This window comes from Phacochoerus africanus, chromosome 10, assembly GCF_016906955.1.
Source record: "Phacochoerus africanus isolate WHEZ1 chromosome 10, ROS_Pafr_v1, whole genome shotgun sequence".
In the NCBI taxonomy this organism is placed as follows: Eukaryota; Metazoa; Chordata; class Mammalia; order Artiodactyla; family Suidae; genus Phacochoerus; species Phacochoerus africanus.
In genome coordinates this window covers 202,027-224,392 of record NC_062553.1, presented here as the reverse complement: position 1 = coordinate 224,392, position 22,366 = coordinate 202,027, and the positions used below count along the sequence as shown (strand labels likewise).

At 58.7% G+C, this 22,366-nt stretch overlaps 1 protein-coding gene across 1 annotated transcript in view; it reads left to right on the top strand.

Moving 5' to 3' along the window:
* CPLX1 (complexin 1) overlaps positions 1–22,366 on the top strand; it is a 32,340-nt gene that overhangs the window by 6,082 nt on the left and 3,892 nt on the right. Inside the window, exon 3 of the mRNA XM_047799397.1 lies at positions 19,425–19,600. Coding sequence (XP_047655353.1) covers positions 19,425–19,600 — 176 coding nt within the window. The remainder of the gene's footprint in view (positions 1–19,424; positions 19,601–22,366) is intronic.

Sequence of the window (22,366 nt, the reverse complement as noted above, 5' to 3'; positions counted from 1 at the left end):
GGCTCTGCTGAGGGGCTGCCCTGTCGCGGGGAGTTGGGGGCCGTGCAGGCCTGTGCCTGGTGCGCGGGAAGCAGGAGGGATGAAGAGCCGCTGGCCCAAGGCGGGCCTGCACGTGTGCCGGCAGCTGGGGCACCGCGTCACCCAGATCCCTGTGGGTGGACAGAGGGTGCTCCTCCAGCACCCACAGGGAGAGCCCGGGGCCCGGGGCCCTACAGTCGGGTCCTCCACACCGTGTGTGGTGGGCTGTGCGCGCGGTTGGGGCACCTCTGGGGTCTGGTGGAGGCCAAGGGACCAGATCCAGGGGGAGGAGGGCAGCACCCACCTCCGGGCTCACACGAGACGGGGTGGGCTGGGTGGGGAGAGGCCCCTCCGCGCATGGGAGCCCCTCCCTCGGTGCCCACACTTCTCCCTCCTGCAGGGGCTTCGCAGGGCCTCCTTCCTCCTGGGCAGCAGCCTGGGCCCCGCCTCCCGGCTGCCAGCTTGGCTCCACTGCGCCCAGCGGGGGCCTGACTGCAGCTGCCTCGGGGGCCCAGCCCTGGGGTTCGTGAGGTCCCTGCCTCACCCTTAGGCCCTCAGGTCACAACCGTGGAGGCAGGTCCTGACCCGCGGTGTCTGCCCGTGGGACTCTACGCCGAGGGCGAGGCCCGGCCTCCCCAGCCTGTCCCAAACCCAGGTCCTCAGGGCAGGGCTGGCCCAGGCTCCTCTCCCCATTCTGTCTGCCTGGGGGCTAACTCTGCTTCTCTGGGTCTTCCCACGTATGCGGGGCTGCTCTGCTGGGCGCAGGCCAGGGGGGGCCACGTGCTCTGGCGTCTGGGAGGATGGATGTCACAGAGTGAGCTGGACTGCAGGAGCAGGAGCAGATTGGGCGGGAAAGCTAGAACTCTGCATCAGGGAAGATGCTTTTGACTCAAACTACAAAGAACCAGAGCTTCAGTCGAAGTTTATTTCTCCCGCGATGAGGCCTGGGGAAGCGGCTCTGCTCCCAGACCTGGCTCTGACTTACCTTGTGCCACTGTCATCCTGGTGGCGTCTTCCGCTCGCTCCTCAGGGTCACACAGTGGCTGCGACTGCTCCAGCGTCACGTCCACAGTCAGGGCAGGAAGACGGGAGGAAGAAGGAGACGCAACCCCTTTGTCCGCTTGGACCACGTGTCTGTGGACTCTCCTGGAGTGTTCCATCTCTATGGCACGGGCAAGGTCTGGGAAGGCGAGGGCCAAGGTGGCCACATCACCCTTAGCCAAGGGGGTGGGTGGGACAGATGGCTCCCGTCGGCCTGGGAAACTGATTTCCAGATGTGGGCTCCCCGGCGCAGGAGCTCCTCCGAGGGCAGGGGTGCCGCCTTCCTCCCCTGCGCCCGCGTGAGAGCCAGGCTCCTCGTCAGGCACGCACCTCCTCAAGATGAGCAAATACCCACATTCGTGCAGAAAGGGCTTCCAGATGCCGTGGTGGATGGGGAAGGGGCTAGCTCACTTCGCAGGGCTCGGCAGAGACGCCCTTACCCCCCAGCTCGGGGGCTCAAAGGACCCTTCAGAGCAACGGTCTTTTCTCCGGAACCCTTGAAGGAGAGCCCTTCCCTGGGGAGAGGGCGCACCTGGCTGGTTAGGCTGCACCTCGACTACAAACGCTTTCGGACCAGCAAGGAGATAGAATGCAGATAATGCACTTCAGCTGATAAAGTCGCTTATTTTTTGCCTCGTTGGTTGGCAAGACGTTCTGGTTGGGATTAAAGTGTTTTAATAGCTCCCGAGAGACGGGGCTCTCGGTAATCTTAGGCTGACATGGGAGCCGCGGGCTGCCTCTGGATCGCCACGCGTTTAACGCTGGGACATTACACAGAGCAGGGGATTCGTGAAAATTTCAGAATCAGCATCAAATCCAGGCAAATCCCAAAACTGACAAGTTTCAGTGCCCTCGGCCTCATAAACTCAAACCCAGGTCAAATCAGATCGGGGCGGGGGAGCAGCAATGGGCTCCCGGCGGCTCCCAGGGGCCCCTCCCCAGGCGCCCCCTCCGGGCTCAGGCTCAGCGAGGGCAGAGGGGAGGAGGGCAGGGTCCCCCCCCAGACTCCTGCTGGCGGCTGGGGACTGCTTGGAGCAGCCTGGTTCTGTCTGGGGGGTTGGGGGATCCTGGCTGGGCTTTCTCCAGACCCCCCTCCTGCGGGTGCTTGGGCTTTGCACACGTTACTGTTTTTCTAGCAGTGCCCTCACGTGTCTCACCTCCTGGACATGGAGAATGAGACTCCTCTCACCCCTGCAGGGGTCAGTCAGGACCCCTGGCTGCTTCCTTAGGGGGCAGCCTGGCAGGGTCTGGGGGCACCACATCCTACCCTGCAGGTCTCATGGATTGGACAGTAGACTGTAGTGTCCAGGCAGAAGGAGTAGGCTGAGGCCAGGCCACTTCTTGGGCGCCAGTGGAAGGCTCAGGGTACTGGGTTCTGAGTGCTGGGTGCTGTGGCCAGGTGCTGAGTGCTATGTGCTGAGTCTGAGGATGCCAGGTGCTGCAGGTGAGGTACTGAGGGCACTGAGGGTTGGGTTCTGAGTGCTAGTTCTGGATGTTGAGTGTTGGGTGCTGGATGCCAGTCCTGGGTGCTGAGGGTGCTGCATGCTGATTGCTAGCTGCTGGATGCCTGTGCTCAGGGTATGGCGTGCTAAGTTGGGTGCTGAGGGTCCTGGGGTCTGGATGCCAGGGCTGGGTGCTGAGGGAGCTGAGTGCTGTGTGCTGAGTGCTAGGTGCTGGATGCCAGTGCAGACTGAGAGTCTGGAGAGAGAAGACTCGGGGGGTTGGCAGCCGGCGGGAGCAGCCCAGTCTGCACCTTTTGGTGCTAATGGCTGCTCCTCATGTGCCCCCGGAAAAGCCACGGCCTCTTGTGAATGGAAACGTCAGACCCACGTGCTAAGCTCTGCTTCCTGGGCTGGCGGGTGGGTTTCACTGGGACAGGGTGCTGTCCCCTGCCTTCGCCCTCTGGGGCCGAGCAGCACAGGACCTGGGAAAGCCCTTGGCGGGGGGCCTTGGGAGAGGCAACGGCACAGGTGCTGGGTGCCTGGGGGGCTGCAGGAGGAGCCAGCGAGGATCAGTTTGCTAGAGGGCAAGGGGGAGCCCTAAGCAGAGCTGCTAGCCTCAGGCCTGAAGGGTCCCTGGGGCCGCGGGATCAGCTGGCACTCAGTCTTCCTTCAGAAGGAAGCCTCTGAACCCGGAGACCCCATGTGCCTGTGCCCCAGGGTAAGAGCAGGCTTCTGTCTGCCCATCAGGCCCGTGGATGCGCTGCTAGCAGAGCCTGCCCTGCCCGGGAGACAATGTGGTGGGGGGACTTTGAGCCCCGGCAGTCACAGCTCGATGACCCTGTGCGTCCATCCCACTCCCAGCTGCACATCGGGCGAGGCAGCCGTCACCCAGCCTCTGTGGAGATGGCTAGAAGGGACTTGGGTGGGGGGCAGCCCTGAGCCACTGCTCGGCCTCAGAGTGGCTGGGAGGTGGGGGCAGGATGGGTCCTCCCCAGGGCCCAGGTCCTTCCTGGCCAGTGGTGCCCGGACTCCATCCCTGAAGCGTGTCCCTTCCGCAGAGTGGCACTGGGGCGCCGGCAGTGTGGCCAGTGAGGGGCCAGGCAGGTGCGCGAGGAAGCCGGGCAGCTGCCATCTGTCTCAGAGCCGAGTGCTGTTTGGCTTCCTGACTGGCATTGTCGGCTTGCCTCTGTCCCTGTGTGTCCCCCCCCAAGCCAAGACCTGGCCCTCCTCCTGGCGCCCGGCTCCGCGGGGACCTCCCCAGCCGGTTCGGACAGGGAGCAGGGTCTGCAAAGTGCAGGCGGAGGCTATGGCAGCGGGCGAAGGAGCACGGAGCCATGCGGCTGAGATCAAGAGCTGGGGCCTTCCGGGGGGCCTCCAGCAGCCCCTCGCCAAGCCCCGCGGTCAGCAGCGTGAGACGGGGCCTTGCCTGGGCCTCCGCTCCCTCAGGGCTGGACCAGCCTCGGGACAGGTGGGCTCTGCCTGCCACGAGGACCGTGCAGGAAGCCCGCTTTCCCTCTGCTTGGCCAGCGGGCGGGGCGCGACAGGGCCTGGAAGCCGGGCGGGAGGCCGGACAGCAGACGGTGTCGGCGGCGGCTGTCGCCGCTCCTTGGCAGCTGCTTTGTTGGTGGGCCCAGGACAGCAGTCGGAGCCCGTCGACGGCCTGCGCTGCCGCGGCCCCGCCGCGCCCGGGCCCAGCGCCTCCCGCCGGCGGGCGGCTGAGGAGCCTTTGCTTTATGGCTTGGTCGAGTGGTTACCGCGCAGCAGCATCCGAAGGACAGACGTGACTCAGCGCGCAACGCCTTAACCTTCGCCTCTTCGCATGCTTCCTTGCTCTCTCACTGATCTCATCTCACTACATGGATGAAATTTTCTTCTTCAAAACCCTCTGCAGTGGTTTGAAACCTCCAAGCCCGTTAAATACATTATTCAAGCTCCGATTGCCAGAGCCAGGAAGGACGCCGCGTGTTCTGAGCTCGTGCCAAGTCCCCGAGGCGCCCCTGAGCCCTCGATGTCTGTGGTCACATCCGGAGGCTGGTGTCACAGTTGCTGTTTCCCTCACATGTGAAAGATGTTTTCATCTTTTTATTCGGCTTGATAGGAGGTATTTATACATAGCTGTTTTTAACTTGAACGCGGTTCTCCCCCGCGGTGAAAATAGTAGCCCTTCCCGCAGGACGCACTGACGGGGTGCGGAACAGCGTGAAGACGCGGTGGCTCTCGGGCGCATCTGTCAGACTGTCTCGTCACTTACGTGAAGGGTAGTATTTGAAACTACCTTTTCAAAGAGAAATGCCTTCGGAGTCACCTCTAACTTTAAAAGATTCTGCAAAGTCCTTTCGACTGTCGGGTTTTTAGAACTAACTCGAGCTGGAGAAGAGTCAGCCTTCCTCCCGCCTTGAGCCTGGTCGGAGGCGGCTTCGGACGGGAGCGGGTACCAGCATCGCCACCTCGCAGCAGCTGCTGAGCAGGCCCGTCTCGGGGAGCCTGTCTGCTTCGTGGACAGAGGGAGAACCACCACGCCCTTGGGGTGGCGAGCGCCAGCATCAGGACAGACTAACCTGCAAGTTCAAGGAGCAGTTCGTACAAGTTGCGAAGGTCCTGTCGGGGGTGGGGTTAGGGTCCTAACCCTGATCCAGACCGAAGGGGCCCCTGGGACTTAAAGGGGCTCAATTCTCAAGGTGCCCCCTGAGTGGCCCCGTGTGCGCGCCCACTCCTGGTCCTCAGTGCTCCGTGGAGCACCTCTGACATTCTGTTCGTTTCCTGGAGTGGGTGGGGGGCTCCGAGGTCGGGATGGACCTCCTGCCCATCCCCCTCAACGGCCACCTCGGCCCCTGAGGCGCAGTGTCCCCCTGAGCCAAGCTGGGTGCCCCGTGACACTGCTTCCCGCGGAAGCTTTGGTTTGGCTCACAGTTCCTGTGTCATTTTCCGTGTGTCTGGTTGTCGGTGTGCTCTGTCCGACTCTTCCCGCGCTGCAGCAGCCCGCCCCCAGTATTCCTGTGTGATGAAAGGGCCCTCGTGAACTGGCCGCTGTCCTCTCTGGAGCCCTGCCCAGCGCCGGCACCTTCGGCCCCATCGGCACGGTTGCATCCCCACCGTCACTTGTCACTCAACCCCCCTCCTCTCTCCGCTCCAGCTGGGCGCTCGGGAACCTTCCAAGAGAGGGTGCACGGTGGTAGGTGGGCCTCTCTGCTTTCGCGCCTGACTGCCAGTTGGGCGGGGTATGAAGTTTCAGATTTTGAAGAATTTCCTCCTTGCAACTTCGAGTCTTATTCTGCTGTCTGGCAGGTTCTGGAGCTGCTCTTAAGCCTCAGGCTGTTTTCACTTCTAGAGACCCGGAAGTCCTGACCTGACTTTCTGCACAGCCTGTCTGTTTTCCTCTCTAGTGGCTCTTACGGTCGCCCCATCCACCCTGGTGTTTTGAAATTGCAAACCTCAGGACCTTGCTGTGGGTCTTCCATCCACCTGCTGGTGCAAGATGCTCGGCCCCGGACGGTGCCCTGCTGCTCTGGGGCGACCCCCACCAGCCCTCTCAGCTGCGGGGCGCCGTGCTCCGATGCCGTGTCCTCCTATTTTCGGTGCTGTGGTCCACCCCCAGGGCTGTTGTTCTACTCTCTGGGGTATTGCCGTAATTTCATTTTCTAGCTCTTCACCTGCGCTTTCTGTTTCTGCCCTACGTCTTCCACTCCAGAAGCTCTTCCGTGCATTCTAAATGCCCTTCGTCCCAAGACGTCCCCCCTCCCTGGTTCTGTCACCTCTGAGCCCCTTGCAAGTGGCTGTTCAGTGCCAACTTCACATGGGGGCTCTCAGGGTGCACTGTCACACTTCAGTGACTTCTGAAAGCCTGGCTGGAGGCCTTGTGGGCCGTGGGGGACTTTGGGGCTTACCTGTGGGGTCGACGTGTAGATAAGCTGGCTTTTATGTTTGGAGAGCCCCAAGTGATAGGGGCTTTTGGTCTTGTTTAGGGGCATGGTTCCATTTCTCCAGAAACAGATTCTCCGTGGCTGGATGGGGGGTTGTGTCAGCAGGTCCCTGATTTCAGGAAATGATTGTCCACTTGACTCTTGTCTGCAGGTGGACATGTCACCTCTGCTCCCACAGTACCCGAGACTGGCCCCAGTCGGGAGGGTCTCTTTTTGACCCCCCCCCCCTTGTTGCTTGAGTGGTGGGTCCTCAGGAAGGGAGTGCAGGTGCTCCCGTATGGACCTCATTGCACCCCTCGAACCCCACCTTCCCCGGGGCCTGGCACCCCCAACCCCAGAACCTCCCTGGGGAACAGAGCAGCTGCTCACTCTGCCCAGGTGCCACGCACGTCTACCTCCCTTTGCCCCAGATTTGATGCCTCTGTTACCTTGTTCTTTCCTCACCTGTTCTGTTTGTCCCTGTGAAATTGGACTTGTTTATTTCTTTACTCTCATTTTAGTGGGGTTGTGGAAAGTGGCATAGATCAGCATGTGCTTTCTCGCTCTCTCTTTTTTTGCTTTTTAGGGCCCTATCTGTGGCATAAGGAGGTTCCCAGGCTAGGGGTCCAATCAAGCTACAGCGGCCGGCCTACACCACAGCCACAGCAATGCAGGATCTGAATCACGTCTGCAGCCTACACCACGGCTCACGGCAATGCCGGATCCTTAACCCGCTGAGCGAGGCCAGGGGTAGAACCCGCATCCTCATGGTTCCCAGTCGGATTCATTTCCGCTGCGCCATGATGGGAACTCCAAGCACGTGTGTTCAGTGCAGCACGTTTGTCAGAACTCAGCACCATCAGCTCTAAGGATGCCCACTAGGATGCCCAGGATTAGAGCACCTGGAATGAGCATGTGGGATGTAGGGTTACCTGGACGGAGCCGGCCGGGCGTTAGGAAGACTCGTGCAGGCAGACCTCAGCCCACGGCAATAAAGAGGATATCACAAAGACGGTCACATGCATTTTTTGGTTTCCCGGTAGGTACATATGTTTACACTACAGCATAGTCTATTAAATGTGCAATCATATTATTTCCCAAAAAATGGTGTACTTATCCTGCTTAAAAAATTTTACTGCTGAAAAATGCTAACCATTGTCTGAGGCTTCAGTGAGCCATCATCCTTTTTGCCGGTGGAGGGTTTGGAGTGTGGGGAGAGTTACGGGAACGCGACGAGAGACATGAAGGAGCAGATGCGGCTGGAAGCACGGACCCGTTAGACCTGCTCGACACAGGGTCACCACAAACTTCGTGAAAAACGCAGCTTCTGCAAAGCGCAATAAACAAATCACAGTAAAGCAAGGGATGGCGGCCTTGGGCCACCCGGCATTAGGATAAATAGTAGTATGGCATCGCGTGTCAGGGCGGCTGGCGTGAGGATAGCTAGTTGCACAGCAGCTTCAGTGCGGCAGGAGATTGTACACGGCTGTGTCTTCTGTGGACACACGTTTCCAAACCACCTGAAAGGCAAAGCATCTAGTGTTAGGACCCTTGGTATTAGGAGAAGCAGCATTAGAACACCTCGTGTTGGGACGCCTGGCACGGGGCTTGCGTGAATTCACTGCCTTAGACTTCACTGGTACCCAATCTGCGTCATCCCGGTTTTGCTCTTAGAAGCAGTGCTGCTGTGAAGCAGTGTTGCAGTGGCGCTGCACGGACAGCCTGCCGTTCGATGTGTGTTTGCTGAGTTCTTACCGTGAGCCGGACACATAGAAACAGTCTCTGCCTGATGGGGCACACAGCCCAGAGTCAGAAACAGATCAACAAAATGTAGGTAAGCAAACACTAAGGCGAGGTTACAGTAGGTGCCTTGTAGGAGGGCAATCCAGTGGGTGCTTGTGTCTCGGGTGCTCTGTTTGTGTGGAGGTGGCAGTGCTGTGGCCACAGAGGGTGGCCTTCTCGGAGGCTGCGATGTCCGCGGTGACAGGCCTGCAGCCTGGCGGGAGGCTTGCACGGCTTTCTTCTGTGGACGCGCGTTTCCAGACTGCCCTCTAAATAGATCCCACAAACCTACACCCAGCCGTGCTCCGCAACGCAGATCACACAGGCCAAACTTGCAAACTTGCCGACTAGATGGATGAAATGGGCCTCACTTTAAGTACGTTTTTTGGATAATAGTGTGAATTAACATCTTTCATCCACTCAGCAAACTTTCTGAATATCTGATAGTAGCCGCATCATTTGCAAGCTGTGCGCTTCAGGGGAATTTTCCGTTATTTGCCGTCCAGGTTGGTCACGTGCTGTTTAGCTCGGTGACGCTGCTGACGTTGTCACCACGTGCGTTTCCTCAGTCAGCGCTGTCAGGCTTTGGGGGGCTTCCTCCTTCCAGTCTGTTTCTTCCCATTCCTCTGCTCACCTGGTGGGTTTTCCCTGGACGCCAGACGTGGGTTAGTTCGCCCGGTCAGTGGTGGTGGTTCTGTTTCCCTAAATTGCTCACTTTGTTCAGTGGCCGGTCAGGTTCTCTAGAGACAGTTGGCTTCTTTCCTGTCTTGTTTTTGACCTTCGTTAGTGGGAGCAGAGCAACGCTGAGTGTAAGGATAATTCTTCCCACAACCGAGGCCTCCCCTTCTTCCTGCTCAGACAGGTGCCTGGTGATCTGGGGCTTTTTCTGCTCTTGCTCTTGGAACTTCTTTTTTTTTTTTTTTGCTTTTTAGGGCCACACCTGCGGCATATGGAGCTTCCCAGGCTAGGGGTCAAGATGGAGCTACAGCTGCGGGCCTACACCCCAGCCACAGCAACACCCGATCATTAACCCACTGAGCAAGGCCAGGGATCGAACCCACATCCTCATGGATACTAGTTGGGTTCATTTCAGCTGCACCACAATGGGAACTCCCTCTTGGAATATTCTCGTAAAAGGCAGAGATCATTGGATTGGGTAGAAGATCAAGACTCGACTTTGTGATACCACTAAGAAACTCACTTGAAATATAAAAACACACATAAGGGAAAAGTGCAAAGATGGAAAAAAGATTAGCCATGTTAATATCAATGAAAAGAAGCCTGGAATGGCCATATTAGTGTCAAACAGAGAAGATTTCAGAGAAAAGATTCTGAGCAGGGCTGCAGATGGCCCTTTCCAGGCGAGAAAGCGGCCCGTTCATCAAGAGGACATAGCTGTCCCAACCGTTTCCCCTCATAACAGCTGAGCTTTAAGACACATGAACAAGGGAGTTCCCTGGTGGTTCCGTGGGTTGAGAATCTGGCATTGTCACTGCAGCAGATCAGGTCACGGCTGAGGCGCGGCTTCAGTCCCTGGCCCAGGAACTGCCACATGCTGTGGGCGCGGCCAAGAAAAAAGACACATGAACAAAAGCAGGTGGAGCTTAAGGGATGAACAGACAGCCCGCAAGTCCAGGGGTGACATTCAGAAGGACACAGATCTGAGCCAGACGTCAACTGACCCGGCTGCCCGAGTCCACACACACTCCAAACGGCAGCGCACGGGCCTCTGCCGAGGTGGACCTTACTCACGGCCCTAAAACCAGCCCCCGTAAAGGTGAACGCTGAGGTCGGGCCACGTGCGTTCTCTGCGCAGCGGGAGAAGCAGGAAGACACGGCAGGAAGTCGCCGGCCGGTCCCCCGGATAGTCGGAAACTGAACCACACACCTCTAAACACCCATGGAAGCGGGAAGGAATCAAAGGGAAATTGGAAAGTCTTGTGAACTGAATGGGGATGAGAAAAACAGATACAAATTTGTGGGATTCAGTGAAGTACTGTTTAGAGGGAGACATATACAACCACACACGTCAATAAAAGTGGAGAAAGGGCTCAAGGATTAACTTTGACTTTTTTTTTAGGGCCTCACCTGCGGCACAGGAGGTTCCCAGGCTAGGGGTCGAATTGGGGTGCAGCTACCAGCCTACACCACAGCCACAGCAACACCAGATCCAAGCCGCATCTGGGACCTACACCATGGCTCACGGCAACACCGGATCCTTAACTTAACCCACTGAGCGAGGCCAGGGATCGAACCTGCAGTCTCATGGTTCCCAGTTGGATTTGTTTCCACTGCACCTTGGTGGGGAACTCCTAACCTCCAACTCCCAACATCAGAAACTAGGAAAAGAAAATCAGATGGAACCCAAAGTCAGCAGAACCAAGGAAACAATAAAGATCAGAATAGAAATTAATGAAGTAGAGGGCAGGAGTGAAACAGAAAGCTAGTTCTTTTAGACAATAAATAAAATTGGACTCATATCCAAAATGTACCAAGAACTGTCACCATTCAGTACTAAGAAGGTCGGAGTTATCATCACGGCTCACCAGGTTAAAAACCCAACTAGTATCCATGAGGATGTGAGTTCGACCCCTGGCCTCGCTCCGTGGGTTAGGGATCTGGTGTTGCTGTGGCTGCGGTGGAGGCCAGCAGCTGCAGCTCTGATTCAGCCCATAGCCTGGGAACCTCCATAAGCTGCAGGTGTGGCCCTAGAATAATAATAACAACAACAACAAAAGATCCACTAGCCAATTTAGAAAAGGGCAGAAGCACAGGGAGGTGGACTGCAGCCTTGGCTCAAAGCAGGCTGGCGGGAGATGGAGGTGACAGCGACGCTGAGAGCAAGGCCGCAGGTGGGGGGTGCAATGGGGTGGCGCCCATCCTGAGTCCTCCTCCCCAACCCGTAACCCCAGACTAATCAAGAGAAAAACACCAGACAAATGCTAATCGAGAGACACGAAATTCCCAGAAAGCACTCCTCAAGAGCAGCAAGGCGAGCAAAAACCGGGGAGGTCTGAGGAACTGCCACGGCCCGAGGCGCCTCGGGAGACCTGCTGGCCAACGTGCATGGGCCCTGGGAGGGTCCCCGGACAGAAAGAGGCCTCAGGTGGACACTGGGAGGTCAGTTAGTGAGGGCGTCATCACTGCGCTTGACTGTGACACGGGCACACTGGTGCCACTGTCAACAGCCGGGGATTGTTGTCCCCTGCAGTGCGGGCACGAGGGGCTCCTGTACTACCTGTCTTCATCACGTTTCTGTTCATCTACAATTGTTCCGAAAGAAAAAGTTTATTTTTGAAAGTGTGCAAATGATTTGAGTAGGGATTCCGCCAAATAAGGCATAAAAATAGTGGCTGAGGACATAAAAAGATGCTCCGCATCCCTGGTCAGGAGGGACATGCAACCGCTGGAGGGTCGGAGCCGTGAGGACAGGAAACAGCGCGTGTTGGCGAGGACCCGGGGACGCCGAGCCCTCAGCCGCTGCTGGGGGCAGTTTACAATGGTGCAGCTCCTTTGGAAAACAGCTGGGCAGTTCTTCAAAAGTGGATCCCCGATTTACCACACAACTCAGTGTCCATTCCTGGAAAAATTAAAGCTCATGTGCACACAGACTTGGCTCTGAACACGCAGGCCGCCGGCATTCAGGCAGAGACCGAGGCGAGAGCGGCACGGAGACCCCCAGCCCCTCCCCACAATCGGCGCCTATCCAGAGACGCCGTTTCTGCAAGGTTCTGGAGAATTCAGTGGTCTACAGAGACAGAAAGTAGGCCGAGGTTGTCCGGGGGTGGTTTGGCTGGAGGAATTACACGGGGCCCCCAGGAAAGTCTGCCGGGGGGTGGGGGGGGATGTGTCCAGTATCCTGATGCGGTGATGGGTCCACGAAGGTGCCTGTTGATCAAATTGCATGGTTTGTAGTATGGCCGCTCCACCTTCACAAAGCTGTTGTTAAGATGGGTCATGTCGGAGTTACTGCTCTAACACATTGGGTTAAGAATCTGACTGCAGCAGCTCAGGTGGCTGCAGAGGCTCAGGTTCCATCCCCGGCCCGGGAACTTCCTTACGCTGGGGGTGAGGCCATAAAAACAAAGACGGGTTTTGTCACCGAGGATGCCTACCTCTGTGATGGTTGTGCGGTGGTTGAGGTCACATGTATGGGCGCAGAGCCCGAGGCCCAGCCACACCCGGGCCCCTGCTCCAGGCAGGGCGGGACGTGGCCATGCCAGGCGGGCACAGGGCGAGTGAGAGCCTCGGCGCACACGGCTGCGGGGGGCAGGGGCAGCCCCTCATGAGGGAGGCAGGCGGGTGCCGGCCTGGGAACAGGGGTGAGCCTGATTCCTGCCGGGTGCACGGCGGCACCAGGCGAGCAGCTCCTTCCTGCTTTAACCATCTTTCCCTCCCTGAAATGACCCTGCCCAGTGAGAATTGTGTGAGAAGTGCCAGGCTGCTGTTCCCATCTCCAGCTGAGCATTTTGCACTGCCGTTTATGGGGGAGGCCGGCTCCCCAACCCCCAACCAATTTTTGGCATCGTTCTGATGCTGCCTTCACAAAAATAACCAGCAGGACTCCCTCTCCTCCTCCCTTCCAGGAAGGTTCTAAATGCCGCTGGAGTTACCCGTTTCTTGAATATCTGAGAGGATCCATCTGTTGAATTCTTAGACGTAGTTCTCAGTTTGTGACGTTTTTAGAGAATCTCCTTCATTCAGGTTTTCAAGTGTACGAGGAGCACGTGCAAAGGTCGTCTGCCCACTCCAGTGTCCTTGCCACCCGCAGCCGTTTCTCACTTGGTTTTTCCTCTGAATTTGCGTATCTCTGTGCTTGCTTTCCACCCCCTCGCGCCAGCAGGCTGCCTGTCCCTGTGTCCCCATCGGCCCCAGGGACCTGCCGGTCCGCTGCCCCGTGGACCCTGCAAGTCCCGGCCTCCTCCCCCGGCTCCCCGAAACGCCGCGGCTGTGCTCCCCGTACCTCCTGACTCACGGGAGAGACTCCACACGCACGGGGTCTGCCCGGAGGGCTCTGGTTCCCGGTTTCTGTTGGTCTGCTTTCCCGGGTCAGAGCTTTGGCTTCATTCCTGCTTTGAAGATGTGTTGAGGCTTCTTGGCAGCCTGATTTCTTTTTCTTTGAGACACAGGACTATAGATCAATTTAAATTTATGCTTCTCTTTCTCTCTTTTTTTTTTTCCTTTTTATGGCCACACCTGCAGCATATGGAAGTTCCCAGGCTAGGGGTCAAATCAGAACTACAGCCACCAGCCGACACCACAGCCACAGCAACACCAGATCTGAACTGCTTCTGTGACCTACACCACAGCTCATGACAACGCCAGATCTTTAACCCATTGAGAGAGGCCAGGGATCGAACCCACATCCTCATGGAGACTAGTTGGATTCATTTCTGCCGAGCTATAAGAGGAACTCTCCTTGGAATGTTTTGTTTTGTTTTGTTTTTTGTCTTTTTGCTATTTCTTTGGGCCACTCCCACGGCATATGGAGGTTCCCAGGCTAGGGGTCGAATCGGCCAGAGCCACAGCAACGCGGGATCCAAGCCGCGTCTGTGACCTACACCACAGCTCACAGCAACGCCGGATCCTTAACCCACTGAGCGAGGCCAGGGACCGAACCTGCATCCTCATGGTTCCTAGTCTGATTCGTTAACCACTGCGCCACGACGGGAACTCCGGGTTTTTTTTTTAATTAAAAACATTTTAAAAAATTTCTTGGTTGTACCCATGGCATGTAGAAATTCTGGGGCCAGGAATGGAAGCCTTGCCACAGCAGCGACCCGAGCCACGTCACTATAGTGACAACGCTGGCTCCTTAACCCACTGCGCCACAAGAGAACTCCCTAATGGAATTGTTTTTACACTTCATTTTCCAATTGTTAGCTGCTACCATATAACAACCCACTTGTTTGTTGCTTTTTAATCTCACATCTTGGCCTTTGCTAGGTTGATGTATTTGTTCTAGTTGTGGTTTTGTAGAGTCCTTTGAATTTTCTGCACAGATGAAATGTTGTTTGTTAATAAAGATGATTTCACTTCTTCCTTTCCAATCGTCATGCTTTTGCTTCTTCTCCTGCCTCGGTGCAGGGACCGGGTCCTCCAGGACAAGGGGTTTGGGAGCGTCCTTTGCTCGTTACTGAGAAAAGCTTTCAGTAGTTCCCCGGGGACTGCGATGTTAGCTGTAGGATTCGCTGAGGTTTTATGTGTGGCTGAGTACAGGATACGCGTGCCTCTTAGATCTTTCAAAACTCACCGTTCGCTGTGTGTTGGGCACTGGTCCAGGTGTTGGGAGTCCAGCCGCGAGCTGGTCAGTCGCTGCCCTCGCGGAGCTGGCCTCCCATTGGCAGAGACTGATGATAAAGAAGCAAGTGAACACAGTGGCACCTCAGGCTGGCGCAGGCTCTAGGACAGTAAGGCTGGGTGACAGGGCGGACAGAAGTGAGGGCGGTTTTCCTTTGCCCACTTTCATTTTGGCTTCAGATGGTTCGTCAATAAAGATTGGTGCTTTTATGTGCGAATCCATCTTCATGCTTCCCCCAAGGAACTCAGGGTGCCCAGCCCTGGAGAGGGAGATCCCGTTCTTTGTCCGCCGTTCTGAGGCGCCGCCTTGTCACTGATCACACGTCTGAGTCTGTGTGTTTGTGGGCCGTGGGTCCCATGCCTCCTGGTTCCCCCTTGAGGCATCTCCTGGCCAAGAGGGGCCTCTTGCATTTCCGTCGGCCACATTCTTGCTTGCCAACTGCCACAGAATCTCCTTTTCGACTCTCGAGAGTCTGAGGGCAATTGCGCTGAACTGTGACTCATTTGTGGAGAACTGACATTACATTACTGATAAGCATGACGTGTCTTTATTTATTTAGGTGTGTTTTAGTTTTTCATTACACGTTATATTTTTTCCCATAGCTTTATTTGAAGTTAAAAAATATTTGGAGTTCTTGCTGTGGCGCAGAGGAAACGAATCTGACTAGTACCCATGAGGATGCAGGTTCGATCCCTGGCCTTGCTCAGTGGGTTAAGGATCCAGCATTGCTGTGAGCTGTGGTGTAGGTTGCAGACGCGGCTCAGATCCTGTGTTGCTGTGGCTGTGGTGTAGACCGGCAGCTACAGCTCTGATTCAACTCCTAGCCTGGGAACTTCCATATGTCGAGAGTGCAGCCCTAAAAAGCAAAAAAAAAAAAAAAAAAAGTTTTTTTTTTTTTTCCCCCAGGACTGGCAGAGTCTTGGGAGCGCTGGGACGCAGGATTAATCCCCAGCCCGGCACAATGGGTTAAGGATCTGGTGTTGCTGCATCTGCGGCATAGGTCCCAGCTATGGCTTGGATCTGATCCCTGGCCCAGGAGCTCCATATGCCACAGAGTGGCCAAAAAAGAAAAAATAATTGACTTTAAATGCAACCTGGTACCCTGGATTGGATCCTGGAACAGAAAAAGCACATTAGTGGACAAACTGGAGACGCCGAGTAGAACCTGTAGTTTGGTTGATCGTGTGAATTATCTCAGCTTTGATGAAGCCTCCATGGTGAACGCGCGGGGACGCTGGCCAAGTGCGTGCAGGAGACCTTTTGCCGCCTGGGTGACTCTTCCGTAAATGGAAATTATCTCAAGATGGAGTTTTAAAGGTCAACTTTAGGAGTTCCCTTGTGGTGCCGTGGGTTAAGAATCCAGCACTGTCACTGCACGGCTCAGATCATGGCTGTGGCACAAGTTCAATCCCTGGCTGGGGAATTTCCACATGCTGTGGGCATAGCCAGAAAAAGAATATATATATGTGTGTGTGTGTGTATATATATATAGAGAGAGAGGGAGAGATTTTAACTTATGCACTACTTCAATAAACACGGCTTTGACTCTGCGTAGGGAAATAACCGGAACTGGATGAACCCATGGTGACGAGCGCTGCTGAGCAGGGTTTTGACCACAGGGTGCCCAGGGCACACACAGAATCCCAAGGAAACCTGTCTAGAAAGACTCTGGGTTGGGAGCAAGTTCGGGAATTCAGCACAGTAAGAAGAGCAGGTACAAAGGTCCTGAGGTGGGGACATCCCAGCCCCTCACTCCGCCTCGGCTCTGTCCCCAGGCCTGCAGAGAAAACAGCATCCCCCTTGCCTGCAGAGTGGGATGGGTGGTACACGGGGTGGGCGGGGGTGGGGGGTGGGGGGTGGGGGTGGCAGGGGACAGACTTTGTGGAGCCTGCGGTGGAGGCCCTGGGCAGGATCCGGCCAGCTCCGTGGCTTTCGTTATTCAGGCCCTGGCAAATCTAGCTCTTTTATTTCTGAATAATCCACCCCCTCAAGTATGGGTCCCCCTCCAAGGTAGAAAGGTGACCCCACCTCATCCTGCCTGGGGTCACTGCGCTCCGCGCCCCACTAGTCACCCTAGTGATGGCGAAGGTGAGGCTGAGGCTCAGCAAAGAGTGAGGGAAGGGACCGGGTCACCCCTGCAGCCGGCACCGCTCCGTGGCCAATCGGCCTGGCTGGGGGTCCGGCCTTGGGCGCCCGCGGGGACAGCTCGCTGCCAGCGAAGGCAGTCTCGCTCCTCGGCGGCTGCGGGGGCGCCTCGCGGGGCCGGGCGAAGGGCAGAGGGCCTGGCAGGAGCCGGGCGGCCCGAGCGCTGCGGCACGAGGGTTTGGGCGCCGGCCTCTCCCCGCCAGGGGGCGCTTCCCGAGGCGCAGAACCGGGGCCCGGCGGACCGGGCAGGACCGCGCTGCGGGCGCCCCCAGGGCGGGGCCGCCGGGACAGGAAGCGGCTTTGCAGCGGTGGAGTGACCACAGCCCCCCGGCCCTGGCCTGGGAGAGGTCACCCGGCTCCCCCCGGAGGGGAGCTGCTCTCTTCGCCTTCTCTGCTTCCTCCCGGGAGGTGGCCCGGCCCAGCGCACAAGGGTGGGCAGGACAAGAATGCCTGGGCCGTGTGCGCGCGCGCGCGCACGCGAGACGACTCCCCTCAAGGGCCCCGGGCCAACCCCCGGGCCGGCGCCTCCAGCAGCAGAGCTCAGCACACCGCTGGCGCTCACTGAAGGCCCATATGATCAGGAGGCCTAGAGCCCGGGTGACCCACTGGACCCAAACCACCCAGCCTGGGGGGGGGCCCTCCGACCTCCACGTGGCTGCCTGCAACACACTTTCCCTCTTGGGAAAAGTCCTCCTCCGCCTGAGGGGCCGGTCTTTCCAGGAGAGCTGTTGGCGGCTCTCACCCCAGTGTGAACAAGCTTATTCTAGGGAGGAATGGGCCTAGAAGCCTGCCACTGAGCCGTGGGTGGCCAGCCAGCCAGCCAGCCAGGGGCTCCCGCGATGCCTGTCGCCCCCACACCCCTGCCAGAGAGACAGCACTGGGGCGCAGAGGGCGTCTGGCCTCCTTATTTGGGGACAGATTAGAGAAGTGTATCTGCAGCTCTACTCCACCCAGTTTCCCTTGAGTCACTGGCTTAAACGCTCCTTTGCAGAGTTTTGCAAATGTGGGTGGAAAGTGCCCACGAGGCTCTTGGGTTTCTGTTGGAGTCTGGACCTATGCCATCAGCCAAGCACCCATACAGGCGGGTTCCCTTCCCCACAGAGACAGTGGTGGCAAGGTGGCCTCGGCCTCTCCACACCCCACGACTCTGTAGTGGTTTCAGCAGCCAGGAAGGCCCGTGTGGTATAGGCCTGGGCCAGCCTGATGGCCACCTGGTTTTCAGCCCAGAGTACTCCATCAAAAGTTGTTTCCTTCCCACCACCAGCTGGTGGCCTTGCAAACTGCTCCTGCTGCCCTCACGGGGGAGAGGACACGCCTGAGGAACTGGCAGGGACAGCATTTGGTGCAGAAGTCTGCAGGAAGGTTTAGCACTGCACGGACCTGTGCAGTATCAGAGTAGTGCAGTAGTACCCGGAGTGCCAAGGACAATGAAGTGGAGAATCAGAGTACAAAGTCACTGACTTCAGAGAGAAGCGGGCAGTACAGAGCTGGGCCTTGAAGCCAGGGTGGGGAGGCAGGCACACAGGTGGAGAGGGGTGGGGTGTCAGCATCTGCCCACCCACAAGGCCTTGCGTTTCCACCTCATGGCTTACTCTCAAGGCCTGGATGCAGCTGGCCTTGGGCAGTGCTTGTGAGGGATCATCAAGGGGTGAGGGGACAGAGGCCAGTGCCCAGAGAGGCCTGGGGACAGATGGCAGGCACAGGGGAGCAGCCTAGCCCAGGGGTCCCTTCAGGAACACAGCTTGTTCCAAGGGAGCGACAGGGACAGCTGGCCTTGCCTTCCCTCTGGTGGTGTTCAGGGTGCTCCCGCGGGACCGGCAGCCTGGACTGAGATCAGCTGACCTGTGGTGCTAACCACTCTGCTCCCGGCCCCCACGATGCCTGGTGTCTGGGTGCAGCGGGGCGGCCGCGCTCCCCACCGAGAGCCAGGGCTGCGCTCCGAGGCTGTAATTACATATCTGCCCTGAGGGCCCAGCCACAGAGGGCGTCCAGGGAGTGTTTGTTGTTGCCTGTGAGTCAGGAGTTCATGAGCAAAGTGGCGGCTGGCGAAGCAAAGAAATTAAGGCCTTGGTGCCTCGACACACACGCGCCAGCAGTTCTGGGCCAGGGGCTGTACCCCCCGCCCTGCACACCCAGTGTGCTGACAGATGCCTGTCCCCGGTGTCCCTCAGCCCACACAGCGGTGCCTTCTGCCACCCTGCCACCACCTCATGCAGGCTGGGCCTCTGCTGCACATGGAGCGCGGAGAAGACACAGGTCACGCAACCACACACACACTGTCACAGACACACACACAGACACACAAACACACACCACCACACGACACACAACCAACCACACACACACAACCACCCACATACGAGGGAGAGGCTTGAGGGAGCTCCTAGGAGTTCCAGCGGAAGTGAGAAGCCGGGGTCCTGCACACACACACACACACCCACACACACACACACAAACACACACCACCACACACACACAACCAACCACACACACACAACCACCCACATACAGACACACACCACCCCACAAGACACCCACACAAGACACACACACATACAACCACACACAGACACAGCCACACACATGACCACCAGCCGCTCTGCCTTACAAACACAGCTGTGCATACTCTCACCTCCTCTGGCACGCACTGGCATGTACACACACACACACACACACACACACACACACACACACACGAAGGCCACCCTGCCCTGATGGACAGAAGAGACCGGGCGGGGCCCGGTGGGGGCAGGGAGACAGCAGGCCTGGCCTGACTGCCCACCCTTCTGTGCCCAGGGGCCACCAAGGACATGGGGAAGATGCTTGGGGGCGACGAGGAGAAGGACCCTGACGCCGCCAAGAAGGAGGAGGAGCGGCAGGAGGCGCTGCGGCAGGAGGAGGAGGAGCGCAAGGCCAAGTACGCCAAGATGGAGGCGGAGCGCGAGGCCATGCGCCAGGGCATCCGCGACAAGGTATCCGCGACAAGGTGGGCGGGGCCTCCGGGGCGGGGCCGCCGCCGGGGCGGGGCCCGACGGGGCGGGGCCTCCCCTCCCCCCTTGCCTCGCAAAACAGCCCTCGGGAGGTGGGCCCGCAGCAGGGGCAGAGGAGCGGGACGGGTCTTTCCCGGCCCTGGCGGCCCGCACCGGGTCCCATCCTCATGGGTGGGGGCCACCAGGTTCCTTAAACAGGGCAGTGGGATCTGCAGGAGAAGGAAGCCTCTGCCGGCCCCCAAGCGCTCGGAGGAGAGGCCCTCGGCAGGGAGGGCGGGGGCAGGGTGGGTGAGCCGCCTTGCGGGGGCGAGGCGGGGGGGGACGTGCCGGCCCCGGACCTGCAGTTACCAACAGGGTGAGGGGGCAGCAGGTCTGTGGGCCCCCGAGGTCTGCCTGGGCGTGGCCAAAAAGGAGGCCAGGACCTTTTCCAGAACCATCTGCGCCACCTTCCCAAGTGCAGGGGGCAGGGGAAGGCTTGTGCCGGGCACAGGCAGGGGAACCGAGCCCAGAGCAGAGGCTGAGTCTGCAGCTAGACCACAGGTGGCGGTGCACAGCGGCATGTCCTCAGTTGTCTGTCCAGAGCCTGGGTCAGAAGGGCGAGAGAGGCCGGGAGGGGCTAGCCATGGGGCGGCTGCCCTGGCCTCATCCAGGATGGGCCGGCGGGGAGCCAGGAGGGGAGAAGGGGACCTCCCTAGGGACCCATGGCCTTCCCCAAACCACAGGTCCTCCCAAGGGCCTTGAGTCCACAACCCCTAGGGACACACCTACACCAGGCAAGGCCCCTCCATCCAAGGTGCTCACAGCCCAGTCAAAGGGTCCAGGGGCCCCGGTGGCGGACTCAGTTTGGGGGGACCTCCCTAGGCACCCATGAGTTGATTTTGCTGGGACAGCCGCTCACGGGCCCCACCCCCAGGACCAGCCGTGCTGCTGTCCTGAGTTGCGGACTCAAGGCTTGTTGAGCTCTTTGGGGAAGCGCGGGGATGTGTGCACCACGGACCAGAGGGCAGAGAGGGAGGCAGCCAGGCCCCACTTGGGCTGTGCGGGGGGCATCAGTGTATCCATTGAGAAACGGGGGGCAGAGTCAGAGTCTAGAGAGACAGAGACAAAGTCAGAGAGAGAGACAGAGATAGACAGAAACAGTGAGAGATGTCCAGGCGGAGTGTCTTCTGGATGGAGGAACAGAAGCGGAGGGAAGGAGGGAGAGGCTTGAGGGAGCTCCTAGGAGTTCCAGTGGAAGTGAGAAGCTGGGGTCCTGCTTGCCAGGTGTGGGGTGGGGGTGTGCAGGGAAGAGAGGGATGGTGAGCACCTCCCCCTCATGGGCAGAGGCAGCTCAGGTCTTACCAGAAGTGGGTCCACCCCACCCAAGGAGCCTCCCGCTCAGCAGAGAGGTGTGCTTCCTGCCCCAGGCCCCCCCACAAAGTGGGATCACTCAGAGTAGGGGCAGCGGCTGTCCTGGGGTGCAGGTTGCAGGCTAGAGCTGCTCCCTCGCCCAGGCCGTCCTGACCGTGAGGGCAGGCACCCCTAGTGCCTGGTACGGGGAGCTCAGGGCCTGGCACTCTTGCCCATCTCTCACCAGCACGCCCCAGGCGAGGTTCTGGCGAGGTCTGCCCGACACCCATGTCCCAACAGCTCTCTGCAGATCCCATCGCCACCTGGCACACCTAGGCGACCCCCACTGCCCTCCTGCTTCCCACAGCGGGGAACCCTGGGCTTCAGGTGTGGCTCCCCAGCGGCCCTTGCTGGGTCCCGGGCGCCAGACCCACGGCCCTCTCCTGGTGCCCTATCCATGGGGCTGGGCAGAGAAGAGGGTGCAGAGCTGCACAGTTCGGGGGCCCCTCAGATGGGGGCTGATGCGCTGGGCCAAGGTCAAGAGCCTCAAGACACCTGGCTCCCCACCACCCCACCCGCCTCGACTTAGTCTGCATCCCGGACTTATCCTGAAGGCAGCTCCTCCTGTTCCGAGCGCAGTCACGCCACACTATGCAGGTCCAGGTGGGAGGGGACTCACCCACCTGGGCCATAGGCACCACCTGGTTTGCATAAGCACTACCTGGCTCACCGGCGCACTGCCAGGTTTGGTGCTTCCAGCTGCCCGCATTCCACAGTTTTGAGCCAGAACGCCCCTCCAACCAGCACCAAACTGGTGGGTCCTGGTCGACCCCATCCCTCCCACCCCCCTGAGGTCCCTCAAGGCTCAGTCCGAGGTTTGTGCTGATAATAACAGGTGTAGGCGTGACTCTGATTATTAGTGGTTTGGTTGCATTACTGATTTTCACCATGAAATCAGCACCGCATTGCCCAGGCTGGTGCTGGCACCCTGAGCTCCCTCCCAGCCACGGGGTGTGTGGCGGGGCCCTACCATCTCTGTGGTCGAGGAGGATGGCCGGGGCCTCACACTGGCTCTCAGCCAGACCACACCAGAGCCAGACTCGGGGAGGGACCCCAGAGAGTGAGGTGGCCCCAGGTCTGCCCGGCATGATGTTGAGTCTCTGTGGCGTACTGGGCTGGGGTCTGGGGCCTCCTCTCTGGACCCTAGAGAGGAGGACCTGACACAGCCGCCCCCCCCGCCGCCGCCCCCAGATGGTCGGGGAGGTTCCTCCGCCTGACCACACACCCCATGTTCCCGCCCTTACACGCCTGTCGCACTGTGCCCGCCCGTTCCGGCTGGTGCCACGCGTTCCCCTGAGCGTGAGTGCCTTTGCTGAGTGAGTGCGGGCTCTGGCCAGTGCAGCCTCCTGGGTGCAGCCT